The 26,226-nt window shown below is 39.4% G+C and overlaps 1 protein-coding gene across 2 annotated transcripts; it reads left to right on the top strand.

The window, feature by feature from the left end:
- The first annotated feature begins 2,710 nt into the window (after positions 1–2,710).
- Positions 2,711–22,526, top strand: mazb (MYC-associated zinc finger protein b (purine-binding transcription factor)). 2 transcript variants are annotated; one of them, XM_062055753.1, is made up of 7 exons: positions 2,711–3,416; positions 3,546–3,741; positions 12,567–12,673; positions 13,370–13,617; positions 16,713–16,776; positions 19,764–19,935; positions 20,013–22,526. In XM_062055753.1, exons 1-7 carry the CDS (start codon positions 3,375–3,377, stop codon positions 20,351–20,353), a joined length of 1,170 nt encoding a protein of 389 aa, XP_061911737.1. In that variant the 5' UTR covers positions 2,711–3,374; the 3' UTR covers positions 20,354–22,526. The 2 variants fall into 2 exon arrangements, with proteins under 2 accessions (XP_061911737.1, XP_061911738.1); XM_062055754.1 differs by having other exon boundaries at positions 2,716–3,407.
- Positions 22,527–26,226: the final 3,700 nt, after the last annotated feature.

Below are 26,226 nucleotides of genomic sequence, written 5' to 3'. Positions count from 1 at the left end.
AAAAGTTCTGCTTTTTCTTTATTTTTATGGACAACTCGGTTTCAAAATTGGCCTCAATATGGCGCTGTGTAGTCACACGAGGAGTTTTTGACCAATCATTTAAGAGATTCTCAAGCCATACGCTCTCTGATTGGTCAAAATCCTTTCACGTGACTACAGGGGGCATATTGAGGCCAACTTTGAAACTGAGTTGGCCATACTCTCTCTATGAATAGTGGCAGGCTCCATCTAGTGCAGTGGTGTCAAACGTACAGCCCGCGGGCCGAACAGGTTTTATCCGGCCCGCGGAATGAGTTTGCTAAGTATAAAAATGAGCCGAAATTTTTTAATGAAAGAAACTGCTGTTGTAAATGTGTTCACTAGATGTCACGATAGCAATTCTTTGTATCTTTGTAGATGATGCTACGTATGTGCAAAATAAACAGCATGTTAGTGCACCAGTCGAGGAAAATGATCAAACTACATAAATAACATCCTGTAATTTGATTTTAATATTATTTTCTTATCTTGATAGATTGAAAATTAACACTAATGAGTTGACTGATGAACATTATCAGATAATTTATTCAGAAAGTACAGTACAAATAACGACAAATAAAGATAGAATACTATTAACCGCAACATGTAAGTGTAAAAAAAACCCAACAACATTATGATTTGTAAATTTTCAGAATGTGCTTGTTTTATTTTTATACAAAGAAAACAATCTGAAGTTGTCTTTATTTTTAAATAATCGTGCCGTGATTTCACCAGTCCGGCCCACTTGGGAGTAGATTTTTCTCCATGTGACCCCTGATCTAGTGGTATGCTAAATAATCACCTAATTAAATATTCAAACACAGTGTTAATATTAAAACTGTGCGTAATGTTACAGTGGCCAAAAATATTAAATATACTTGCTAAAAAAAAACCTCTGACTCTTGTTAATGAATACTTAGGCCTACTATGTTAATTAGGGCTGCGAATCTTTGGTTGTCCCACGATTCGATTCAATATCGATTCTTGGGGTCACGATTCGATCCAAAATCGATTTTTTTTTTCCGATTCAACGCGATTCTCGATTCAAAAACGATATTTTCCCGATTCAAAAGGATTCTCTATTCATTCAATACATAGGATTTCAGCAGGATCTACCCCAGTCTGCTGACATGCAAGCAGAGTAGTAGATTTGTGTAAAAAGCTTTTATAATTGTAAAGGACAATGTTTTATCAACTGATTGCAATAATGTAAATTTGTTTTAACTATTAAATGAACAAAAAATGTGATTTATTTTATCTTTGTGAAAATATTGGACACAGTGTGTTGTCAAGCTTATGAGATGCGATGCAAGTGTAAGCCACTGTGACACTATTGTTCAGTCAATGAGGGATTTTTAATCACTGCTATGTTGAAATTGTAACTAATATTGATATTGTTGTTGATAATATTCATGTTTGTTTTACTACTTTTGGTTTGTTCTGCGTCGTGTTTGTGTCTCCTCTCAATTGCTCTGTTTATTGCAGTTCTGAGTGTTGCTGGGTCAGGTTTGGTTTTGGAATTGGATTCCATTGTTATGGTATTGTTGTGTACTGTTTTGTTGGATTGATTAATTAAAACAATAAAAAATAAAATAAAATGTACAAAAAAATATTTTTTTTAAATATTTTTAAAAAATCGATTTTTTTATCTTGATAGATTGAAAATGAACACCAATGAGTTGACTGATGAACATTATCACATTATTTATTCAGTATAAATAACGACAAATAAAGGTAGAATTAATTAAATTGATTAATTAAAAAAATAAAAAATCAATAAAAATGGGGAAAAAAATCAATAAATAAAATATTTAAAAAAAAAAAAATTTTTTTAAAATGAGAATCGATTCTGAATCGCACAACGTGAAAATCGCGATTCGAATTCGAAGCGATTTTTTCCCACACCCCTAATGTTAATGTTGGTCATTGGAGAAGGATTGAGAACTACTGTTGTCTATCTTTTCAAATAAGGAGTGGGTTAGTTTAATGAGCGGAAGCATGCAACTTCTAAACAAAGCCGTTGATTTGTGCTCAGTGAGCTGTGTGAGAAATTTCAAGTCAACCCGCTGTCTGAGGTTTAATAATAGCGCCACCGCGTGGTGTACCAACCGCACAGGGGGTGCGGTGTGTTGTCGACACATTTCCCCCCTTTTGTGTGCAGCACACAAACAAATTCATGAGTGTGCATAACCTTTATTGGAGCAGCAGTGTATGGGAGATTCATATCAAATGCATTTGGCATGGTTATAGATGATCGAAATGTTATGCAAATAAGCGCATTGTGCGTGCAGAGTGTGCTATATCCGACTCTGACATCATTATTGCAGGCCGACGGGGAGGCTCGACTTGCACCGCCCTTTAAGGCTCGTCGTCCTCGGCTAGGTCGTTGATGAAAAGTCTCGGTGCTGGTTCCGGTGCAGGTTCCGCGACGCAGGGGGGAGAGCTGAACCACGATCCGATCCAGCTGGCATGGAGGAGAAAAACAAACCGTGAGTGTATTTTGCGTCGGCCGACACGCCCGGGCAGGAAGGAAGGAAGGACGGAGGGGGAGGAGGAGGCCACAACTCGGGCCGCAGGAGACGGAAGCGAGAGGGGGTTGCGCCGAAGAGGAAGCCCTATCCCTTTAAAAGCAAAGTGGGACATAGCGGTGCGAGAAAAAGGAGAGGAGGGGGAGAAGAACGAGGAATTAAAAAAGAAAAGGAAGAAAGAGACAGGGAGGGCGGAGGGAGTAGCGGGCGATAAAAAAAGAAAGATGACATCCTCGCAGCTGAGCGGCCGAGGTGGAGCGACGGGCCGCGGCCCGGCGAGGGCGCCGCTCGCTCGGCTCGGGGCTTGACTCCGACAACGAGGCTTCGACAAACAACCGAGTGGCCTAATCGGAGGAACTCGGAAACATAGATTGACTCATTAAAAAAACAAAGCATGACGTGTTTTATAACCCATATTTACTCTCCCGTGGGGGGGAAAATGACTTTTACTTCACTTGTGTAGTGATGTCTTTTTTTCAGCGTTTAACTCGAGACTGGAGCAGGTTATTGTTGCATTAATCCAAGCTCGAAGTTCAAGCAGAGCCATTGTAGGGGCCGGCCTGTGTGGGGTTTGTGCGGCCGACTTTCGTTCACAGCTGCGCCCATTTGGCTTACTTACATCATCATGCCGCCTCCGTGACATCAGCAGCTTGGCGCGCCACATTTTTTTTAATAAACAACAATCCCCGCCATTTTTGTTTTGTTTTTTAACATTGGGTGTGGCGACTCAAGCTTTTTTTTTTGAGGCACCCATCCAAGCCATGCGAAGGCTGTCCTCGATCTCAACCAGAAGCTAGCTGACTATAGCCTCCATCTCACTGCTGCAAAATGGATGCTGCTTGGAGCAATTTCCTTTTCCAGGTAGGCTTGGTGAGACACAATTTCTTTTTTTTCCCCACCCTACCCCAAATTCCACACACTGACATCTTCTTAAAAGCAACGCTGATCTGTGACTGGCTCAGGTGATGATGGCCTGTCTCTGTCTGCTTGTCTCTGCAGAATACTCCCACCCAAAACCAGGCGGAGGGGAGCCTCCAATCGGAGCTGATGTCAGTGCACACAAGCTCTCCCCAAACCCCACCCACTGAGCACATAGATCAGCCTCCCTCCACCGTGGACACCACCGCCCTCAGCGAGGAACCCCTTCCCAGTGAGGCCCGTGGATCTGACGCACACCCAGCGGCCACTTCATTAGGTACACCTCCACAGACATAATGCATTGCACTACAGCAGGCTTGTTTCTTGGCAGGTTATTAGTAGTAAATACACTAGGACCAAATCCCACATTGGATAATGGATGCAGAAATTTGTTGTCAAAATTGGATCTCGAAATGATCATTCACGCGTTCATTTCGTCTCGCATTGACTATTGCAATTCTCTTTTTACTCTCTTCAACAAGTCAACACTAAAGAGACTTCAGACCCAAAATGCGGCTGCCAGACTTTTGACCGGTGCACCCTGAACAGCCTATATCACCCCCGTTCTATCCAGTCTTCATTGGCTTCCAGTTAAAGGCCTACTGAAATGAAATGTTCTTATTTAAACGGGGATAGCAGATCCATTCTATGTGTCATACTTAAACATTTCGCGATATTGCCATATTTTTGCTGAAAGGATTTAGTAGAGAACATCGACGATAAAGTTTGCAACTTTTGGTCGCTGATAAAAAAAGCCTTGCCTGTACCGGAAGTAGCGTGGCGTCACAGGTTGTGGAGCTCCTCACATCTGCACATTGTTTACAATCATGGCCACAAGCAGCGAGAGCGATTCGGACGGAGAAAGCGACAATTTCCCCATTAATTTGAGCGAGGTTTAAAGATTCGTGGATGAGGAAAGTGAGAGTGAAGGACTAGAGGGCAGTGGAAGCGATACTGTGAGAGGCGGGTGGGACCTGATATTCAGCTGGGAATGACTAAAACAGTAAATAAACACAAAACATATATATACTCTATTAGCCACAACACAACCAGGCTTATATTTAATATGCCACAAATGAATACCGCATAACAAACACCTCCCCCCTCCCGTCCATGTTACCCGCCAATACAAATCAAACACCCGCACAACACACTCAATCCCACAGCCCAAAGTACTGTTCACCTCCGCAAAGTTCACACAGCACATATATTTCCCCAAAGTTACGTACGTGACATGCACATAGCGGCACGCACGTACGGGCAAGCGATCAAATGTTTGGAAGCCGCAGCTGCGTACTCACGGTACCGCGTATCCAACTCAAAATCCTCCTGGTAAGAGTCTCTGTTCTCCCAGTTCTCCACAGGCCAATGGTAAAGCTTGACTGTCATCGTTTGGGAATGTAAACAATGAAACACCGGCTACAACGTAGCCGCTACGTGTTTGTGTTGCTGCAGCCGGCCGCTAATACACCGCTTACCACCTACAGCTTTCTTCTTTGCTATCTCCATTGTTCATTAAACAAATTGCAAAAGATTCACCAACACAGATGTCCAGAATACTGTTGAATTTTGCGATGAAAACAGACGACTTAATAGCTGGCCACAATGGTGTCCCAAAATGTCTGCTACAATCCGTGACGTCACGCGCAAACGTCATCATACCGAGACGTTTTCAGCAGGATATTTCGGGGGAAATTTAAAATTGCACTTTACTAATCTAACCCGGCCGTATTGGCATGTGTTGCAATGTTAAGATTTCATCATTGATATATAAACCATCAGACTGCGTGGTCAGTAGTAGTGGGTTTCAGTAAGCCTTTAAATTCCGCATTGGGTTTAAGATTTTAGTCCTGACATTCCGTGCGTTGCATGGTGGGGCCCCTCAGTACATCACTGACTTGCTATACCCCTACTCCTCAGGGCGCAGCCTCCGGTCTTTAGGCCAGGGTCTTCTAAAGATCCCAAAAACTTGTTTTAAAACCCGTGCAGACCTGGCATTCTAGGCTATAGCTCCCAGACTCTGGAACAATTTGCACCAGTCCCTCCGTGATCTTGACTGTGTTGAAACTTTTACGAAATATTTGAAAACGTCTCTTTTTGGGACGGTATAGCTCGGTTGGTAGAGCGGCCGTGCCAGCAACTTGAGGGCTGCAGGTTCGATCCCCGCTTCCCCATCCTAGTCACTGCCGTAGTGTCCTTGGGCAAGACACTTTACCCACCTGCTCCCAGTGCCACCCACACTGGTTTAAATGTAACTTAGATATTGGGTTTCACAATGTAAAGTGCTTTGAGTCACTTGAGAAAAAGCGCTATATAAATGTAATTCACTTCACTTCTTTTTAGTACAGCTTTCAGTTAATGCACATTTTAACTATCAATTTTAATCCACTTTGTATCCTTTTTATGATGTTGCCCCTGTTGTTTTAATTAAATTGTTGTTTTACTTCACCTACGAAAGGGACAAGCGGTAGAAAATGGATGGATGTTTCAGCGCTTTGTGATTTTATCTGTGAAAAGCGCTTTGTAAATAAAATGTATTTACTAAACTATTGCATATACAAAACCCAAAACCAGTGAAGTTGGCACGTTGTGTAAATCATAAATAAAAACAGAATACAATGATTTGCAAAGCCTTTTCAACCTATATTCAATTGAATAGACTGCAAAGACAAGATACATAACATTCAAACTGAAAAACGTAATTTTTTTTAGCAAATATTAGCTCATTTGGAATTTGATGCCTGCAACATGTCTCAAAAAAGCTGACTGAGAAAGTTGTGGAATGCTCATCGAACAATTATTTGGAACATCCCACAGGTGAACAGGCTAATTGGGAGTATGTGGGTGCCATGATTGGGTATAAAAGCAGCTTCCATGAAATGCTCAGTCATTCACAAACAAGGATGGGGCTAGGGTCTCCACTTTGTGAACAAATGCGTGAGCAAATTGTTCAACAGTTTATGAACAACATTTCTCAACTAGCATTAAGGGATTTCACCAACTACCGTCCGTAATATCATCAAAAGGTTCGGAGAATCTGGGGAAATCACTGCAAGTAAGCGATTAAATTACGGACCTTCGATCCCTCAGGCGGTACTGCATCAAAAAGGAACATACGTGTGTAAAGGATATCACCACATGGGCTCAGGAACACTTCAGAAATCCACTGTCAGTAACTACAGTTGGTTGCTACATCTGTAAGTGCAAGTTAAAACTCTACTATGCAAAGCGAAAGCCATTTATCAACAACACCCAGAAACGCCGCCGGCTTCGCTGGGCCCGAGCTTATCTAATGGACGGATGCAAAGTGGAAAATTGTTCTGTGGTCTGACGAGTCCACATTTCAAATTGTTTTTGGAAACTGTGGACGCCGTGTCCTCCGGAACAAAGACGAAAATAACCATCCGGATTGTTCTAGGCGCAAAGTTCAAAAGCCAGCATCTGTGATGGTATGGGGGTGTATTAGTTGCCAAGGCATGGGTAACATCTGTGAAGGCACCATTAATGCTGAAAGGTACATACAGGTTTTGGAGCAACATATGTTGCCATCCAAGCAACGTTATCATGGACGCCCCTGCTTATTTCAGCAAGACAATGCCAAGCCAGGTGTTGCAACAGCGTGGCTTCATAGTAAAAGAGTGCGGGTATTAGACTGGCCTGCCTATAGTCCAGACCTGTCTCCCATTAAAAATGTGTGGCGCATTATGAAGCCTAAAATACGACAACAGAGACCCAGGACTGTTGAACAACTTAAGCTGTACATCAAGCAAGAATGGGAAAGAATTCCACCTGAAAAGCTTCAAAAATTGGTCTCCTCAGTTCCCAAACGTTTACTGAGTGTTGTTAAAAGGAAAGGCCATGTAACACAGTGGGAAAAATATCACTGTGCCAACTTTTTTGCAATGTGTTGCTGCCATTAAATTCTATGTTAATGATTATTTGCAACAAAAAAAAAAGTTTCTCAGTTCGAACATTAAGTATCTTGTCTTTGCAGTCTATTCAACTGAATATAGGTTGAAAAGGATTTGCAAATCATTGTATTCTGTTTTTATTTACAAATTACACAACGTGCCAACTTCACTGGTTTTGGGTTTTGTAGTTAAAGGGTAAATACATACATACATACCTATCTGCTCTATTCTGAGGGGATGGTGCAGGATCCCAAAGTATTTATCCTCTCAGGTAGTAAGTGACATGCACCCAATAAGTATGGTTTGAAGTTCGGGGATTTCTACTACCTTTTTAGAGGTATGAACCATACTTGTTGGGGCATGTCACTCACTACCAGAGAGGATAAATAATGTGTGTCCTGCACCATCCCTTTACAATAGAGCTGTCCTTTTTAGCCATGAGCATGAACTGCCGAAGCCTACTCTGAGGACAACCTGAACAGTCCAGTTGCGATCAATTGTATACCTTGAAAATAAGTATATTCACCGCCCCAAGCCTTCTTACTTTTTGGTTTAATATGTACCGTATTTTTCTGAGTATAAGTCGCACCGGAGCATAAGTCGCACCTGCCGAAAATGCATGACAAAGAAGGAAAAAAACATATATAAGTCACACTGGAGTATATATTTATTTGATATACTGGAGTATATATTTATTTGATAAAACCCAACACCAAGAATAGACATTTGAAAGGCAATTTAAAATAAATAAAGAATAGTGAACGACAGGCTGAATAAGTGTACGTTATATGACGCATAAATAACCAACTGAGAACATGCCTGGTATGTTAACGTAACATATTGTGGTAAGAGTCATTCAAATAACTATAACATATAGAACATGCTATACGTTTACCAAACAATCTGTCACTCCTAATCACTAAATCAGACGAAATCTTATACGTCTAGTCTCTTACGTGAATGAGCTAAATAATATTATTTGATATTTTACGGTAATGTGTTAATAATTTCACACATAAGTCACTCCTGAGCAGGGGCGTCACTAGCTTTTAAGGACAGGGGGGGCTTAGCCCCCAGGAGATGCACAGGATGCAAGCGAACGTAGCGCATGAGCACAAAACTTCACAAACGGCTAACAAAGACTTAGAAATTAATCATTGTTATTATTATTATTTCAGTCGGTTTATTTTCAATGTGTGTTCAGTACAACAACAAACATGGGTTAGCACAGTGACATTTTGCTTACAGCATCAACAAGAAACAATTACTTGCATGATCCTTTAAGATACACTGAAACACAATGAAAGTCGTGGCATTAGCCTCTATGTTATCAATTCACAACATAGAGGCTAATGCCACGACTTAAGCTCACAATACAATAATTGTTTGTTCCCAAATATTTTGAAGTTGCACAGATTACATTTTGGGCACATATGTGACTAAAATGGTTTTAAATTCAAGCCCTGGAAATATTACTTAATTACTTTAATTAAAGTAATATCTGGATCGGGATCATTTGGCTTGTATATAATATATTTATATATATATTATGGCAAGCCGTTAAGGAAATTAAATATATATGGAAGTCTGAATAGAAATGAGAAACTTTTATATATACTGTAAATAAGAAAGACTTAGAGTCCGTCTGCTGATCTGAAAAAGAACCAAAGCTGTCAAAGAGCTGAGGGACCATCTTCAAAATGCAATGCTGAAACAAATAATGCAAACAATAAAATGTAACTTCCAGGGCTTGAGATTAATGTAGTCCCGTCGTCCCGGGGATGGTAAAAAAAAATGCACGGGACGAAATTAAATGCTCCCCGGGACGATGGCTTTTAACCATTTGATTATTTTTCATTTTATGTTTTTATTCATTTTACATTTTATATTAAATGTCTTGGTTTTTCCACCCTCTGAAAATCCTATGAAATGTTTAACAAGCCATCCTATAATAATACAACAGCTATTAATGCAACAATACAATAAAACAAATATATTTAATGATGTTTTTTTCATTATTTTAACAATTGGCTAATGTATATTACTTTATATAGATTCTACAAGAAACACAAAACTTAAAAACTAAATTATTTACAATTGCAGACACAAGGTTCTTGTTCTGCAGTGTTGTGTGCTAATGTGCTTCGTACACCTGCAGGACCGCAAGCAAGGTCGCATAGAAAATGCGGACTGGATTTTGAGTGATGTGGCCATTTTCTATATAAACAAGTGGAATGGATTGGATACCGACGCACTAAAGGGGCTCTCTACCTTACACTATGAAGTGAGGGGAAATTGAGTGAATAATGACAGGTTATATGATTATTTATTTAAACTCATATCCGGGCCACTTTACAATGAATAAGTCGGCATGCATTTTTTTTTTTTTAACACCAAATTATTTAGGGGGGCTTAAGAACATTTTAGGGGGGCTTTAGCCCCCCTAAAATAGGTCTAACAACGCCAATGCTCCTGAGTATAAGTCGCAAACTATGAAAAAAACTGCGACTTATAGTCAGAAAAATACGGTAAATCTAACTTTTAATTTGAGCAAAACTACTGTAAACATATCTATGCGACCAAATATTGAACCAAGCTTTGTATAACCAATAGTATACATCTCCTAAGTGCATGTTGGCATTAGGAAATGTTAAATACCTCTGGTTGGATGGACTGATGTGATTCGCCTTTTGCGAAAAAGTTGCAGATCCTCACAAAAAGCAGAAAATCATGACACTCTAAACCAGGGGTGCCCACACTTTTTCTGCAGGCGAGCTACTTTTCAATTGACCAAGTCGAAGAAATCTACCTCATTCATATATATAATTTATATTTACGTTAGGTCAGGAAAAAACACAGAGGCTATATGATCCCTACAAGCCTGTTTCGCAGGTTTCCCTGCTTGTCGATTGTATTATTATAAAAAAAACCCTGATGAGCAGGGAAACCTGCGAAACCGGCTTGTATTGAGGTATTGAGCATTGTATAATGGATAAACCACAGAAACCTCGACTATAATTATTTATTTATTTATGAAAAAATCAGTTTTTGTTAAATGTTTTTAATGATAATACAAGCATGTTTAACACGTATAGATTCCTTTCTTTCATGAAGACAAGAATATAAGTTGGTGTATTACCTGATTCTGATGACTTGCATTGATTGGAATCAGACAGGATTCACAGTAGTGCTGATAACGTCCACATTTTTGAATGGAGGATAAAAAAAAGTCCTCCTTTCTGTCCAATACCACATGAAAGTGGTTGGTTTTTGGCATCTTATTTGTCCAGCTTCCATACTCGTTTTTATACACTTTAAAAGAAATACATCTGCGGCAAACTCCGTAGATTGCTAGCTTGTGCACTCTAGCTTTCTGAGACTCTTATTTTGTTAGTACAGGCAGGATGAAGCAGGGCTTTTATTGTGAATACAGGAACTCTGCAGCCGGTCTTTAGAGTTTTGAGAGCAGGTACGGCGCGAGAGTCTGTTGAAATAAAAAGTGTTTCTTGCCTTCCTCCCGGTCATTTTTTCTTAATAATGATCTCGCAGCAGCCAGCGTCATCTCACAAGACCCTCGAGTGCCGTGAATGTCAATCAAGTGACGAAAGTGATGTCTTAGTGAAGATCGCAAATTTTTAGGTCTATTTTTTTTTTTAATGCCTGGCTGGCGATCGACTGACACACCCTCCACGATTGACCGGTAGCTTGCGGTTGACATAATGGGCACCCCTGCTCTCAACACTCTATAATTCATCTGAGTCAGTAGTCTGACGTGACGCAGGCTTTCCTTCATTGTTGCGTCTTCATAATCCACACTACTTGCCTGTTGTAATTTTAGTATTGCGGGTTTCTCCTAAAATGTAAAGCCGCTACAACTTAAAAAATAGTGTTTTTTACTTGAGAACTGATATAAGTTATATATTGTATTCATAGATATCTATCTATCTATCTATCTATCTATCTATCTATCTATCTATCTATCTATCTATCTATCTATCTATCTATCTATCTATCTATCTATCTATCTATCTATCTATCTATCTATCTATCTATCTATCTATCTATCTATCTATCTATCTATCTATCTATCTATCTATCTATCTATCGATATAGATAGATAGATATAGCCTACTATTTACGCACTTTTGACTACGCACCGAACATTTGGCTGATATAGACTCAAGACAGACTTTGATCACCGAAACAGGATGTTGCGATGATGTAAGCAAGACGCACGCGATTGTCTGGAGCCGAGACAGCATGTCTGCAACGTGGACATATTTTTAATTTATCCGAGATATACTCTACCAACGGACAGCAATCTACAAAATGGGCAACGTGCAAATATTAAGAGTGGCGCTGATTCCAGGAGAGGAAGTGCAGGTGGGGCAGCAGCGCGAAGCAAGTGTGACGTCAGCGAGTGTTTTAGGACTGTAGAGCTCAGGCAGAAGTAAAGAGTCTCCAAACACGAGCACAGTCTCCAATAACACCAGAAAAAAAGATGCTGGATTTTGAAAAAGTCACTAAAAGGATTGGAGAAGTCTCTAAAAACTTGAAAACTTCTCAACAAAGTGCAGCAACAATTGAAAAATAGAGCAAAATTATGTAATATAAGAAGAAATAAATGTTAATATTAATTAATTATCGATTATTTGATGTTTACTAATTGATTTTATGCATGTCCGAATTGCGATGTATCTAAAAATTGATTAGTTCCCCCACCTCTGTTAATGAGCCAGTCAATAGATTAGATTTTTCGTAAAAGTCACAACACTCCAGTCCTTTGACTAAATTTGATACTTTTAACAATGCCAAACAAAATGTTTTTAAATTGAAAGAAAACTAATTGAGGATCAACAGAAAAAAGTTCATTTGCAGTTGTAATCATAGTTAACACGATGTTATTCTTCTTTCCTACAGCGTCTATTTTAATCAATTATGCAAATGAGGCGATGATGTCATTTAGAGACTTTTAGGACAGCCATTAGCTACTTTCCTTACTGAGGAGTTGGCAACACTGCTGCTGACTCATTTTAAGTGGATGGTAAAGCTCTACAAGCTGTACATGGACTACTGTAAAGTATATTCAACTTTGTACACTAAAATAATTGGTGTTGTTGTTTGAGATATCATTGATACATTAATGTGAGGAGTTTTTCATACTGTCATTTTTTGTTTTTCTTTGTTCCAGTGAAGCCTGTGTCCCGGCCAGGCCGCGTGCCACACGTCTGTCCTATTTGCAACAAGCAGTTCAAGAACAACTACAACCTGCGGCGGCACCAGTCGGTCCACACAGGGGTACGCATGAAGGACAGGGCCAGAGAGCAGGCGGAGGGGGCGAAGGAGGGCGTCGCTGGCCAGATGCTAGCGGTGGTCCCGTCGGTGATGGCGGTGGGTGTCGGAGGGAGGGCGGAGAGGACCGCTGTGCCCCTCACCCTGCTGCACCTCTCCGCTCCTCCTCCTCTCGCCCATCAAGTCGTGCTGGCGGGGGCCCAGCAGCAACATCATCTGGGTAGTCAGGATGGTGAAGGGGTGGCCATGCCGAACGTAATGGCTAGTGTAAACCTCCATGCTCCGCCTCCTGCTGCTGTCGTCATGGCCACAGGGGCGACAGTACAGGTGGGTTAGGGCCTTGTGCGGATGGCTGTTGTCAACCCCAAACCTTCAAGCATGTTGTTTCTTAGAGGGATGGTTGACTTTGGGTCTTGTGTGTTGCCTAAAAACCTCCCGTGTTTTACTTTTTACTAAAAGACCCGGAATGAGGGAACATTCCAAATCCATCCCCTGAGTTAAAGTTTACCAAACGTGCTAGAAGCCCCAACCTCGCTTCCCTGCATGTTCTCTGCAAACAAACAAAAAATCATCTAACATTCAAATACTAAGTAACAAGGGACCGTCCGCTAATATGATTATACACATTTTTGCATGATTTCCACAAAAGATGATAAGTAATAACTTCATTTCTTCAAATATGTCCTTACTTTCCTCCTTTAGCGGCCCGCCAACCAGAACCCCACCCCGGTGAGGAAGAACCACGCGTGTGAGACGTGCGGAAAAGCCTTCCGAGACGTTTACCACCTCAACCGCCACCGCCTGTCCCACTCGGACGAAAAGCCCTTCTCATGTCCCATCTGCCAGCAGCGCTTCAAGAGGAAGGACCGCATGAGTCACCACGTGCGCTCTCATCAGGGCGGCGTGGAGAAGCCCTACATCTGCCCCCACTGCAGCAAGGCGTTTTCAAGGTGAGGAGACGCTTTATCTCTCTAGTTATGGTTGTCCACACGAACACAACTCAGCACGATGAACTGGGCTTTCGCGATATACACTACAAACCAGGTCCTGTTCAAATGGCGGCCTGGCGGCCAAATCCGGCCTGTAAATGAGACCACACAGGCCCCCAAGTTCAGTTCAAAACTTGTGAGACAAATATTTTTGCAGCAAATCCCTAAAAACACTAGCTAGCTCCTGTCGTATAGAGGAACTTTGACCACTGTAAACACATTGGCAGTTCTTTACGTGGACATTTCAACTTTGCTAGCAAATAGGGATGTCCGATAATATCGGACTGCTGATATTATCGGCCGATAAATGCTTTAAAATGTAATATCGGAAATTATCGGTATCGGTTTCAAAAAGTAAAATGTATGACTTTTTAAAACGCCGCTGTACGGAGTGGTACACTGACGTAGGGAGAAGTACAGAGCGCCAATAAACCTTAAAGACACTGCCTTTGCGTGCCGGCCCAATCACATAATCTCTACGGCTTTTCACACACACAAGTGAATGCAAGGCATACTTGGTCAACAGCCATACAGGTCACACTGAGGGTAGCCGTATAAACAACTTTAACACTGTTACAAATATGCGCCACACTGTGAACCCACACCAAACAAGAATGACAAACACATTTCGGGAGAACATCCGCACCATAACACAACATAAACACAACAGAACAAATACCCAGAACCCCTTGCAGCACTAACTCTTCCGGGACGCTACAATATACACCCCCCGCTACCCCCTACCCCCCCCCCTCCTCAACCCCGCCCACCTCAAACTCCTCATGCTCTCGCAGGGAGAGCATGTCCCAAATTCCAAGCTGCTGTTTTGAGGCATGTTAAAAAAAATAATGCACTTTGTGACTTCAATAATAAATATGGCAGGGCCATGTTGGCATTTTTTTCCATAACTTGAGTTGATTTATTTTGGAAAACCTTGTTACATTGTTTAATGTATCCAGCGGGGCATCACAACAAAATTAGGCATAATAATGTGTTAATTACACAACTGTATATATATCGGTATCGGTTGATATCGGAATCGGTAATTAAGAGTTGGACAATATCGGAATATCGGATATCGGCAAAAAAGCCATTATCAGACATCTCTACTAGCAAACATAGAACACTGGGGTCCAAACTTGTGATTTACATAACTGAGGCGTTCCTCAAGGCTCCCCTTTAAGTCCTCTCCTTTTTGAGAGTTACACATTTTTTCTTAATGGGATTTATGTAACTAAGGTGTTGCTGTAGCTTGTTTACTTCAGATGCAAAACGTTTTCATTTGTTCAACTTATGTGATTATAGTAGTGATGTTCCTCAGGGTTCCGTTTTAGGTCCTCTTCTTTTCCTCATCTGTGCTATTCATGTGCTGAAAATGAAGTTAAAAAAACTTCCTAAAAACCATAGAAGGCTGTCATTGAAATTATATTTGACTAGCTTTTTTGCAGAGGTTCCTTAAAAACAGCCAAAAGCCCCCAAAATACTGTAAATAGACCAAAATCAAATGTCTACTGTAGAGGACGCTGGTCTTCCAGCCTATACAAAGACCTTAAAAATAAAAATAAGACCTTAGCTTTCTGGAAATGTTGCCCCCAAAGCAATTTAGTTCAATAGCCCTGCTGTAAATCAGGGGTATCCAAACTTTTTCCATCGAGGGCTGCATAAATAAAAATTGAAAGATGCGGACACCACTTTGATACATTTTGTACATTAAACATACTGAAAGCAATACAATATAGTTGAATCAATATATGCTAAACTATCTAAACAAAACATCCATATATTTGCTTTGTGTTATTGGCAACAACACATGTTTAATTTTGCCCTAAATTACATTGAACAAAAATATAAACGCAACACTTTAGTTATTGCTCCCATTTTTCATGATTTGAACTCAAAGATCCAAAACTTTTACTATATACACAAAAGACGCCTATGAATGTTCTCATTGATCAAGGTCATTGTCATCTCAGGATATTCAATCGATCACAACTGGACTGTTTGGTTTGTCATAAAAGATGTTTCGCTTCTAATCCGAGTAGGCTTCATCAGTTCGTGCTCATAGACTTACAGTAGATTGGTCAGCTCTAGTCCAGCGGCTGGTGCCAAAAACCCAAATATTTATACTCCAAAATAAAATACACAAAACAACCTATTCCTCTCAAATATTGTTCACAAATCTGTGTTAGTGAGCACTTCTTCTTTGCCAAGATAATCCATCCCACCTCACAGGTGTGGCATATCAAGATGCCGATTAAACAGCATGATTATTGCACAGGTGTCCCTTAGGCTGCCCACAATAAAAGGCCACTCTGAAACGTGGCCTTTTATTGCAGCAGGAAATGGTGCCAAAACCAAATACCATTAAAATGTGACTTCCTCTTTATTTCAAAGTAATCTTCAAAATAAAAGCATGGCAGCAATAACCCGTATTCTACCACAAAATGCACTTTCTTTTTTTTTCCTGTTTTTTTTTTTTTTCTACGTTGTTAGCCATCGGAAGAAAGACATAAAAGCACATATCCTCTTTTGGAGGAAAAATGATGTTAATAACCAAAAATCTATTATTTAGTTTTGATTCCGATTTAAATCATCGGAATCAAAACTAAATAATAGATTTTTGGTTATTAACATCATTTTTCCTCCAAAAGAGGATATGTGTTTTTATGTCTTTCAGTCCATGGTAGCCAAGAGGGTTTGAACTGTACTTTACAAGTATAATCGTAAACAACAAAATGAGCGCCAGTCCCTTAAAGACGACGTGCTTTAAATCGGGGTCCTAAAAGTCTGAGTTACTCCAGTCTCAACAAAAATAATGAAAAATACCTCCTGAAATTTGCTAAGCGAACTTCCATTGTGTCAATAGAATGCATAGTTTATTAGTTACTGCAGTAACTAAGCAGAAAACTTCACGGAATATACTCCAGAAAATCCTATTTTTGGGGAGTTTTTGGTATTATCTCTGTATGTTGCCATATTTTGAAAAGCCCCGCTTTAAATATTTACAGGAGAAGCCCTTGCTTTTCTCACACGTTTACCCTTCTGTGTTTCCCAAGGCCCGACCATCTCAACAGTCACGTGCGACAGGTGCACTCCTCGGAGCGTCCCTTCAAATGCCCGGTATGTACGTCCACTTTCATAGCCTCCATTTGTTGACCACTATCTTGATTGCAGATGACAAAAGGTCATGGTTAAGGTTGCGTGCCTTTATAGCTGATCAGAGTTGCATGGACACTGAACATAAATATTTGTTGGTAGATCCATTATTTTTCCACTTTTTTTAATCCACGTCAGGATTATAGGAAATTACGTCAACCTGATAATTATAGACCTTCCGTGGGCGCAATCACCTTAGTTGAATCACTATGAAGTTGTTTTTTTTATGTAGGAAATACAAGTCGTCTTATATTCTAGTCTAGATATTCATACAAGCGAACCAACAGACGGTGCCAAATGTGGGAGTCAGATTTTTTCTTCACGTGACTCATACAAACGCACGTACGCGCGCACACACACACACACACACACACACACACACACACACACACACACACACACACACACACACACACACACACAAGTGACCTGGAGGGTTTTGACCCTGGCGCACCCTCTGGAAAAAATGTGTCTCAAAGGTTGTTAGCAAGGAGGAGAATCTATGATGCTAATATTAAGATAATGCTGATCAATGAAACTAAGTCATCAAACAAGCAGAAAAGCGAGAAAATATGATATCCTTTTTCTTTGCAATCTACCAGTTATTAAATAGATATTAAAAGCATGATGAAAACATTTTTTTTTATATATATATATAATTGAAAGGTTGTCTTTTATTCAGGGTTGTCTTTAATTTGCAGTATACCAATTGTTTACTAAAAAAATGTTTTGTCTTTAAAAAAAAAAGGGGGGGGTGTCTAATATTCAGGGGCCTCTTATATCTGGTTCAGTACTGTAAATACCTGCTTCATACTCACATAATCACCCAGAAACTGCAATTTGATTGGCTGAGTAACATGGGGGGGAGTTACAATACTTGTGACTCGTCCGTATAGATCCTGTAATGACCAGAAATGTTGCATTGGTTCAAACAAGACTACCGTAAATCCCCTAAAAGTTGTGCAAATTTTTTTTTTTACAAAAATTGTTTCAGAATGTCGAGACCAGGGCTATTCAACTATATAATAGAGAGGGCCGCAGTTTCATGAGCCCTAGTAGGGCTCAAGGGCCAGACATCGAAATGTGGATATTTCGTCAGGAAGTGCCTCCATAGGTTATATTACTGAGACTGCGTTTCCTTAATTGCAAAGTAAACACATCGGCTTTCACACTGCACTGTCAACAAATTAATTATTCTGCCCTCTCTACTCATTTCCAGTGTATGCAGTTTAACAGTATGGCGAAAAAGAAGCTCCAGTTTTTGTTGAGTATTGATGTTTTTAATTATTTTCTTTCCTCAGTTTTATTTCTTTACACTTCTTCCTTTATTTAGGTTTGTAAGACTGAAAATATAAACATACAAGTATAACGTCCATTGTGCATTTTACATAAATAATGACCGTTGTGTATTTTACATAAATATAATAGAATATTTATAGTTGATATATTCACGAAATAAACTACAAATGTGTACACTAAATTGGCCCTAGTGTGTGAATGTGAGTGTGAATGATGTCTGTCTATCTGTTGGCCCTGTGATGAGGGGGTGACTTGTCCAGGGTGTACACCGCCTTCCGCCCGAATGCAGCTGAGATAGGCTCCAGCACCCCCCTGCTGCCCCAAAAGGGACAAGCGGTAGAAAATGGATGGATGGATGTTTACACATATAGAAATTACATAACATTCACACACCAAACATTGCACATACTGTATGTGACTTGTAATGTTGTCGCCCTCTACTGGTCAAATTTAGCGCTACATGTATTAAAAATGAGCTTTACTCTCAGACAAATACATACTTGCCAATCCTCCCGTTTTTACCGGGAGACTCCCGGTATTCAGCGCCTCTCCCGATAACCTCCCGGCAGAAATTTTCTCCCGACAAACTCCCGGTATTCAGCCGGAGCTGGAGGCCACGCCCCCTCCAGCTCAATGCGGACCTGTTCTCACGTCCGCTTTCCCACAATATAAACAGCTTGCCTGCCCAATGACGTCATAACGGAAGAATGATCGAGGGCGAGTTCTTGGTTTCTTATGTGGGTTTATTGTTAGGCAGTTTCATTAACGTCCTCCCAGCGCGGTAACAACACACAACAACAGCAGTCACGTTTAGTCTACCGTAAAGCAGTTTGTCTGCCGTAAACAGCAATGTTGTGACACTCTTAAACAGGACAATACTGCCATCTACTGGATAGCCTCCAGCACACTGAAATTCAAGTATTTCTTTTATTTATATGTATAATAAAATAAATATATATATATATATAGCTAGAATTCACTGAAAGTCAAGTATTTCATAAACTTTTTATATATATATCTATATATATATATATAGATATATATGTATGAAATACTTGAGTTGGTGAATTCTAGCTTAAATATATTCCCCTCTTAACCACACCCACAACCACGCCCCCCCAACCCCCACCTCCCGGTATCGGAGGTTTCAAGGTTGGCAAGTATGGACAAATAACAACACAACCACGAATATAAAGACATTACGAAGTCAATAATTTCAATACAAAGCAAATTAAATATCTTTATGCACAATATCTACTTACAAATGTTTCATGAGGAAGCTTACACGCTGGGATTTCTACCATTGTTGCTGCTTGTTCTAGTACATGTGACTGGTCTGTGAAGGTCCTGTATTTAACACCAATGACCAGAAATGTTGCAGTAGTTCAAATAAGATGACTGTAAATCCCTAAAAATTGTGCAAAAAGTTTTTCACAAGGATTGTTTCAAACTGTCTAGACTGGACGTAGAGCTACCGTCGCTATTGATTTAGGTGTTTATTTGTTTAAAATGGATCTCCATTAGTTGCTATACAGTAGCCAATAGTTTTCCTGGATGGTGTGATACATTGTGGTGGTCCACTGAAGTTTCTAGTTGTATTCATTTAAGCAGCACAATAAGTAGAAGACCCGCATTGTTGTTGTGTGTCCTAGACATGCGAGTCCAGCTTTGCCACGAAAGATCGTTTGCGTGCTCATATGATTCGCCATGAGGAGAAGGTCCCGTGTCACATCTGTGGCAAGCTCCTGTCGGCCGCTTACATCACCGATCACATGAGGGTGCACAACCAGTCTCAGCACCACGTCTGCCACCTGTGCAACCGCAGTAAGTCCAGGACAAAAGACAGCCATACACTGTCCTGGCCTCAAATCTCTCACTTTCTGTCTTCCGTCTCCCGCCAGGCTTCACCACGCTGACGTACCTCCGCGTGCACGCCCAGAAGCACCACGGCCAGGAGTGGAAGGACAGTCCGGGAGGTTTCGGCGGCACGACCGCCGGCGGCGTCCTCGTCTGCCACTTATGCGGCATCCACTGCAAGACGCCGACCCAGCTCCAGGGCCACATGGGCACCCACAACGCCAGCCAGGAGGCCCAGAGCCCCGCCACCTCTAACGTCGCCGCCAGCAGCTCTGTGTCCCTCAGCATGGTGGCGGCGCCCACTGTGTACGTGACGGGCGGCACGGTGGTAGACCTGCTGGTCACGGACTGCTCTAGCATTGCGGCGCCACAGTCGCAGAGTTAGCGATAGCCAGCAGCAGGAGCAATAACCTCAGTCCTTTAAAGGAGAGGGGGGCAAGGTAAGAGAAGTGATGCGTAGATGCTCGTCTTTTTTTGACGTTATTGGAAAAATCTGAAAAAATTCTACACTCACAACCAACATGGATTTGTCATCTTAACAATCCTGCAAATCAGGGGTGTCCAAAGTGCCCAATTTGTTGGTGGGCCCTCGGCATGATTAATAACATTAACAAATTAATTGAATAAAACACTAATAATGATTTGTGTTTTCAACTATAATAGCTTAGCACGGTGGTTCTAAAACTTCTATCACTAAATACCACCTCAGAAAACACTTAAGTACCACCATAATGACCAACAGTAAAATACAGTAGCATAGTAGGCCTAAGTATTCATTAAAAACATGGCCGAGGTTTTATTTAACAAGGATATTTAATATTTTTGGCCACTGTAACATTACACACAGTTTGAACAGTAACACTGTGTTTGAATATTTATTTGATTATTTGGCGTACCACTAGATGGAGCCCGTACCACAGTTTGAGAATCACTGGTTCAGCATATATCGACCTACGGTGGAGAAATTGTTTGGACACCCCTGCCGTAAATGCTCTAATTGTAGCATTTATTCACCAACTTAGCAAAAAGGACAAACTCATTAATATATATATAACAGAACCAATGTCATAACTGCTCAGTTAGCATTAATACAGCTACTGAAACAAAACGCATGCAGAGATTTATAAGGCCGCTGGACTACTTGTGATACTTGATATGCAGCTACTGTAATCTTTTGGCGGCAATAAACGACAGGAGGTTGCCTACAGCCACAGCTAATAACAATACCGTTGTGGTTAATTGAATGGCGACAATAATTGGAGCATTTACGGTACTTAAGTGTGTCTTAATGGCATCTACTCGATTTACTCCCCTCTCTGTGCCCTCACCCATTCGCACCAGCGCTGATCTTACCTCTTTTTTGCAGCTCACTGACAACAAATATTTAGTGCTTGTGTTAAAAGAAAGGCAACTCTAGGAGATTAAAAAAAAAAAGCAAATGACAAAAAAAAAAAAAAATAAGAAGGGAAGTTTTTTGGGGGTGTGTACTGTGGGCGAGTCCAAGCTTCTCTTAGCATGTCTAAACAGAATTTATGTTGGGGTTTTTTCCCCCCAACTAGTTAAGACATCTTCAGGAAAAAGTATTGTAGGTGGTACTTCTTGGTAGAAAAGGTACAGAGTGTCATGCACCTTATAATGTGATCATTGTTGGGTTCACAGTCTTCCTCCGAGTTTGGCCAAGAAAATATCTTTTTAGACACTTGCAGCAGGAAGAGGAAAAAAAGGAAAATAACATTTTGCATGAAAAGAAGAAAGCTTGGCTTATCAAAATGAACTTTTAAATGGTTTCACTAGCTGTACAACAATAATACGTGCTAATTTTCTTTTCTTTTTTTTCCAAACAACTTTGTTGGCCATTTATTTGATTGTGACTGTCATTGCCATAGTTTTTTTTGTTGTTTTCTCTACCTGCCAGTCCAAGTGAGTGAAACCTAAACATTAGATTTAGTTTGTAGCGCACCTAACATATTATCATTTGACATCAATCATCTTTTTAACATGGGGGTGCTAGTGTTGCTGAGAAAGGGCTTTTTAAGTCAAGCGCCACAGGAAGTTGATGCTGTAAACAATTCCTGGTTTTGTACCGGAGTGCTTTTGTGTGAATACCTTGATATGTATTGCGTGTTTATTTTTGTCTTATTTTTGCTTTTTAGTTTTAAATATGTTCTTCCTTCCTGTCGAGAAAATGTACTAAAACATTCATTTTAGATCTTCTTCCATTTACACTAAGAAAGAAAAAGAATACCTCTAGAAATGTGTACGGCTCTTGTGATATACATTTTAATGCCTTATCATACTCAACTGCATTTTAATTCTTTGATGATGATCACATTTTAGTCATAGAATCATTCAAGAATATCAATGGGATGTATTTATATTTATATTTTTATATCTCAACAGTATGCATGTCCAAAAAGGTTAGATCAAAAAAACAAAAAAAAACAATAATTGATTATGCTTATTACAGTCATAAGTATTCTGTCATTTTGTAGAGGAGGTAGAGATCATGTTATTATTTTGTAATTTGGACGATTTTAAGTAAAATGGGTAAACATGCATTGATGTTGTGTTTTGATTCTGTCATGTCGAAAATGGATTTAGAGCAAAAAAGCAGACAGGTATCACCACACTTGCTGTAATGAGGTGAAAACACGTCCCCTAGTGGCTGTGAGTGGCAACTTAATGACGTCAGGGCAATGTGATTAGATTCTTTATTAGTAAATGCACTGCCAGAATCACTGGTTTGCCATCCATAATCTCGCCTTAATCCCGTTTTTAATCTTCTTGTGGAAGCAGTCCAATATTTAGAAAACCAATAAATGTTTGGATTGAGGGGGAAAATACGGCGTTCATCCTGAAAACTAAGATGCAACCTTTTGAGCTCAGTTAATTTTGAGTAATGGGGTAGTGTGCCTTTAAGAGGAGTGGAAGAATACTCAAAAAAAGCATGTTATTAGTAATTTCATATTTATGTTTATTATTTTGGCATTATTATATCACTAAGTTTTGTTTTAAACAATGTAAATTCATCCACTATTTGTATATATCATTAATCCATATAGCACAAGTTAAATTTTAACAGTGTGGGAATGTGTGCATGAATGGGTGAATGTGGAAATAGTGTGAAAACGCTTTGAGTATCTTTAAGGTAGAAAAGTGCTATGCAAATATAATCCATTTACCATTTTAATTCTAAAATAAGATTTAAAAAAACGTTTAAAAATGTAAACTGTCAGGAATACACACATTTTGTAACTCAAATGCAGGTAAATGGTTTTAAAAAAAAATTGTTTTATTGTACTCCACATTTTTTATTTAATTGCATTGATTTATTTGTTCTTTTTATACTGCGTCTGCGGACTTTATATTTAAAAGAAATATAAAAACACAAAACATTACACTCAAAAAAGTAAAACCGGACTTCAAAATCAATAGGGAAGCATGGGAACTGTCTTTAATAAATGATTTATTGCACTATACAGTATGTTATTTATTAGACTGAGTCTATTGTTTGAATTTTAGAAATTAACTTTTTTGGTTAAATAATGAAATTTAAAAAACGTGTTTTAGGTTTTTATAAATTTTACACTCTTAACACCGCTTCATTCTTCCACATTAATTTTTTTCTGTTCATTCTTTAACCCTGATCTTACCTAAAACCCATCCATCCATCCATTTTCTACCGCTTGTCCCTTTTGGGGTCGCGGGGGGTCGCTGAAGCCTATCTCAGCTGCATTCGGGCGGAAGGCGGGGTACATCCTGGTCGCCATCTCATCACAGGGCCAACACAGATAGACAGACAACATTCACACTCACATTCACACACTAGGGCCAATTTTAGAACAAAATGAGTAAAGATGGATTGGTTATATTAATATATATTCATGTACATAGTGTATATACCCCTCCCCGCCCCATTTTTTGTATATAATGTTTTTCAAATCACCTGACATGTATACTCTGTATATGTACATAATTTATCCATTTTTTAACGTAATTTTTTGTATGTATGTTACAGGTTATATATCTTTTATTATTGAATGTATCAAATGTGATGAATATTTAATGGACCACAATGGAAACAAGCCTCTTGGCTTTTTGTGCCATCCATTTGCCTTTTTAAAGCATTCATTTCTTTAAGATGTCAATAAACTTCTCAATCAAACAATCAATATTACATTTATATTTTAGGTGTAATTTATTACACTGTAGACTTGTTGAAACTTTATTGTTGTATTCAGCGTTTTTTAATTAATACAAATTAAAATACAATATACATTATTTGACTAAATGTATACTTGTTGCAACTTTAATTTATTTACTTTTTTCTACATTTGTAAAAAAAAACATTTTTTCTATACATTTTTGAAAAAAGTAAATGTCCATAACAGATATTTTAACAAATAAAGTGCAAAAACGAAAGTACACAAAATAGATCATTTATATATATTTATATTTTATTATATATTTTAGGTATAATTTTTCTAATTTAGACTTGTCGCAACTTTATTGTCGTCTTTAATTTGTTTTTGGTCAAGTGGTTATGTTTTCCGCCAGAATGCAGCTGAGATAGGCTCCAGCACCCCCCGCGACCCCGAAAGGGACAAGCAGTAGAAAATGGATGGATTTATTACACTGTAGACTTGTTGAAACTTTATTGTTGTATTTAGTGTTTTTTAATTAATAAAAATTAAAATACAATATACATTATTTAATTAAATGTATACTTGTTGCAACTTTAATTTGACTTTTTTCTAGATTTGTAAAAAAAAAAAAAAGAATTCCGATAACAGATATTTTAACAATAAAAGTGCAAAAATGAAAGTACACAAAATAAATCATTTATATTTATTTATATTTTAGGTATAATTTTTCCACTTAAGACTTGTCGCAACTTTATTGTCATCTTTAATATGTTAATTGGTCAATTGGTTATGTTTTCCGCCCGAATGCAGCTGAGATAGGGTCCAGCACCCCCCGCGACCCCGAAAGGGACAAGCGGTAGAAAATGTTATGTTATGTTATTTTCATTTATTATGCGCCCCCCAACCAACAAAATGGATGGGTGTATCATGTTTGATTGAATGTCGACTTGTTGCAATTGTAATTTATTGTGGACTTTTTTTCTAGATTTTGCCAAAAAATTGTTAAATGTTTGTTTTTTTTGTAAATAAACATCTAATAACAGATATTTTAACAAACAACGTGCAAAAACGAAAGTACACAAAATAGATTATTTATATCTATTTATATTTTATCATATATTTTAGGTATCATTTTTCCACTTTAGACTTGTCGCAACATTATTGTCGTCTTTAATGTGTTTAATTGGTCAATTGGTTATGTTGTCCACCCGAATGCAGCGGAGATAGGCTCCAGCACCCCCCGCGACCCAGAAAGGGACAAGCGGTAGAAAATGTTTTGTTATGTTATGTTATTTTCATTAGCGATGTCCGATAATGTCCAACTCCTAATTACCGATTCCAATATCAACCGATACCGATACATACAGTCGTGGAATTAACACATTATTATGCCTAATTTTGTTGTGACGCCCCGCTGGATGCATTAAACAATATAACAAGGTTTTTCAAAATAAATCAACTCAAGTTATGGAAAAAAATGCCAACATGGCACTGCCATATTTATTGTTGAAGTCACAGAGTGCATTATTTTTTTTTAACATGCCTCAAAGCAGCAGCTTGGAATTTGGGATATGCTCTCCCTGAGAGAGCATGAGGAAGTTGAGGGGGGCGGGGTTTAGGGGGGTTAGGGGTGTATATTGTAGCATGCCGGAAGAGTTAGTGCTGCAAGGGCTTCTGGGTATTTGTTCTGTTGTGTTTATGTTGTGTTACGGTGCGGATGTTCTCCCGAAATGTGTTTGTCATTCTTGTTTGGTGTGGGTTCACAGTGTGGCGCATATTTGTAACAGTGTTAAAGTTGTTTATACGGCTACCCTCAGTGTGACCTGTATGGCTGTTGATCAAGTATGTCTTGCAGTCACTTTCGTGTGTATGCAGAAGCCACATAAAACATGTGACTCGGCCGGCACGTTGTTTGTATGGTGAAAAAGCGGACTCGTCGACAGGTTGTAGAGGACGCTAAAGGTAGTGCCATCACGGCACGCCCTTAAATTGTTGTCCGGGTGAAATTCGGGAGAAATTCTGGAGAATGGTTGCCCCTGGATATTTTCGGGAGGGGCACTGAAATTCGGGAGTCTCTCGGAAAAATCGGGAGGGTTGGCAAGTATGCCCCCCA

This window comes from Entelurus aequoreus, linkage group LG08, assembly GCF_033978785.1.
Source record: "Entelurus aequoreus isolate RoL-2023_Sb linkage group LG08, RoL_Eaeq_v1.1, whole genome shotgun sequence".
In the NCBI taxonomy this organism is placed as follows: Eukaryota; Metazoa; Chordata; class Actinopteri; order Syngnathiformes; family Syngnathidae; genus Entelurus; species Entelurus aequoreus.
This window is presented reverse-complemented; position numbering and strand designations above follow the sequence as displayed.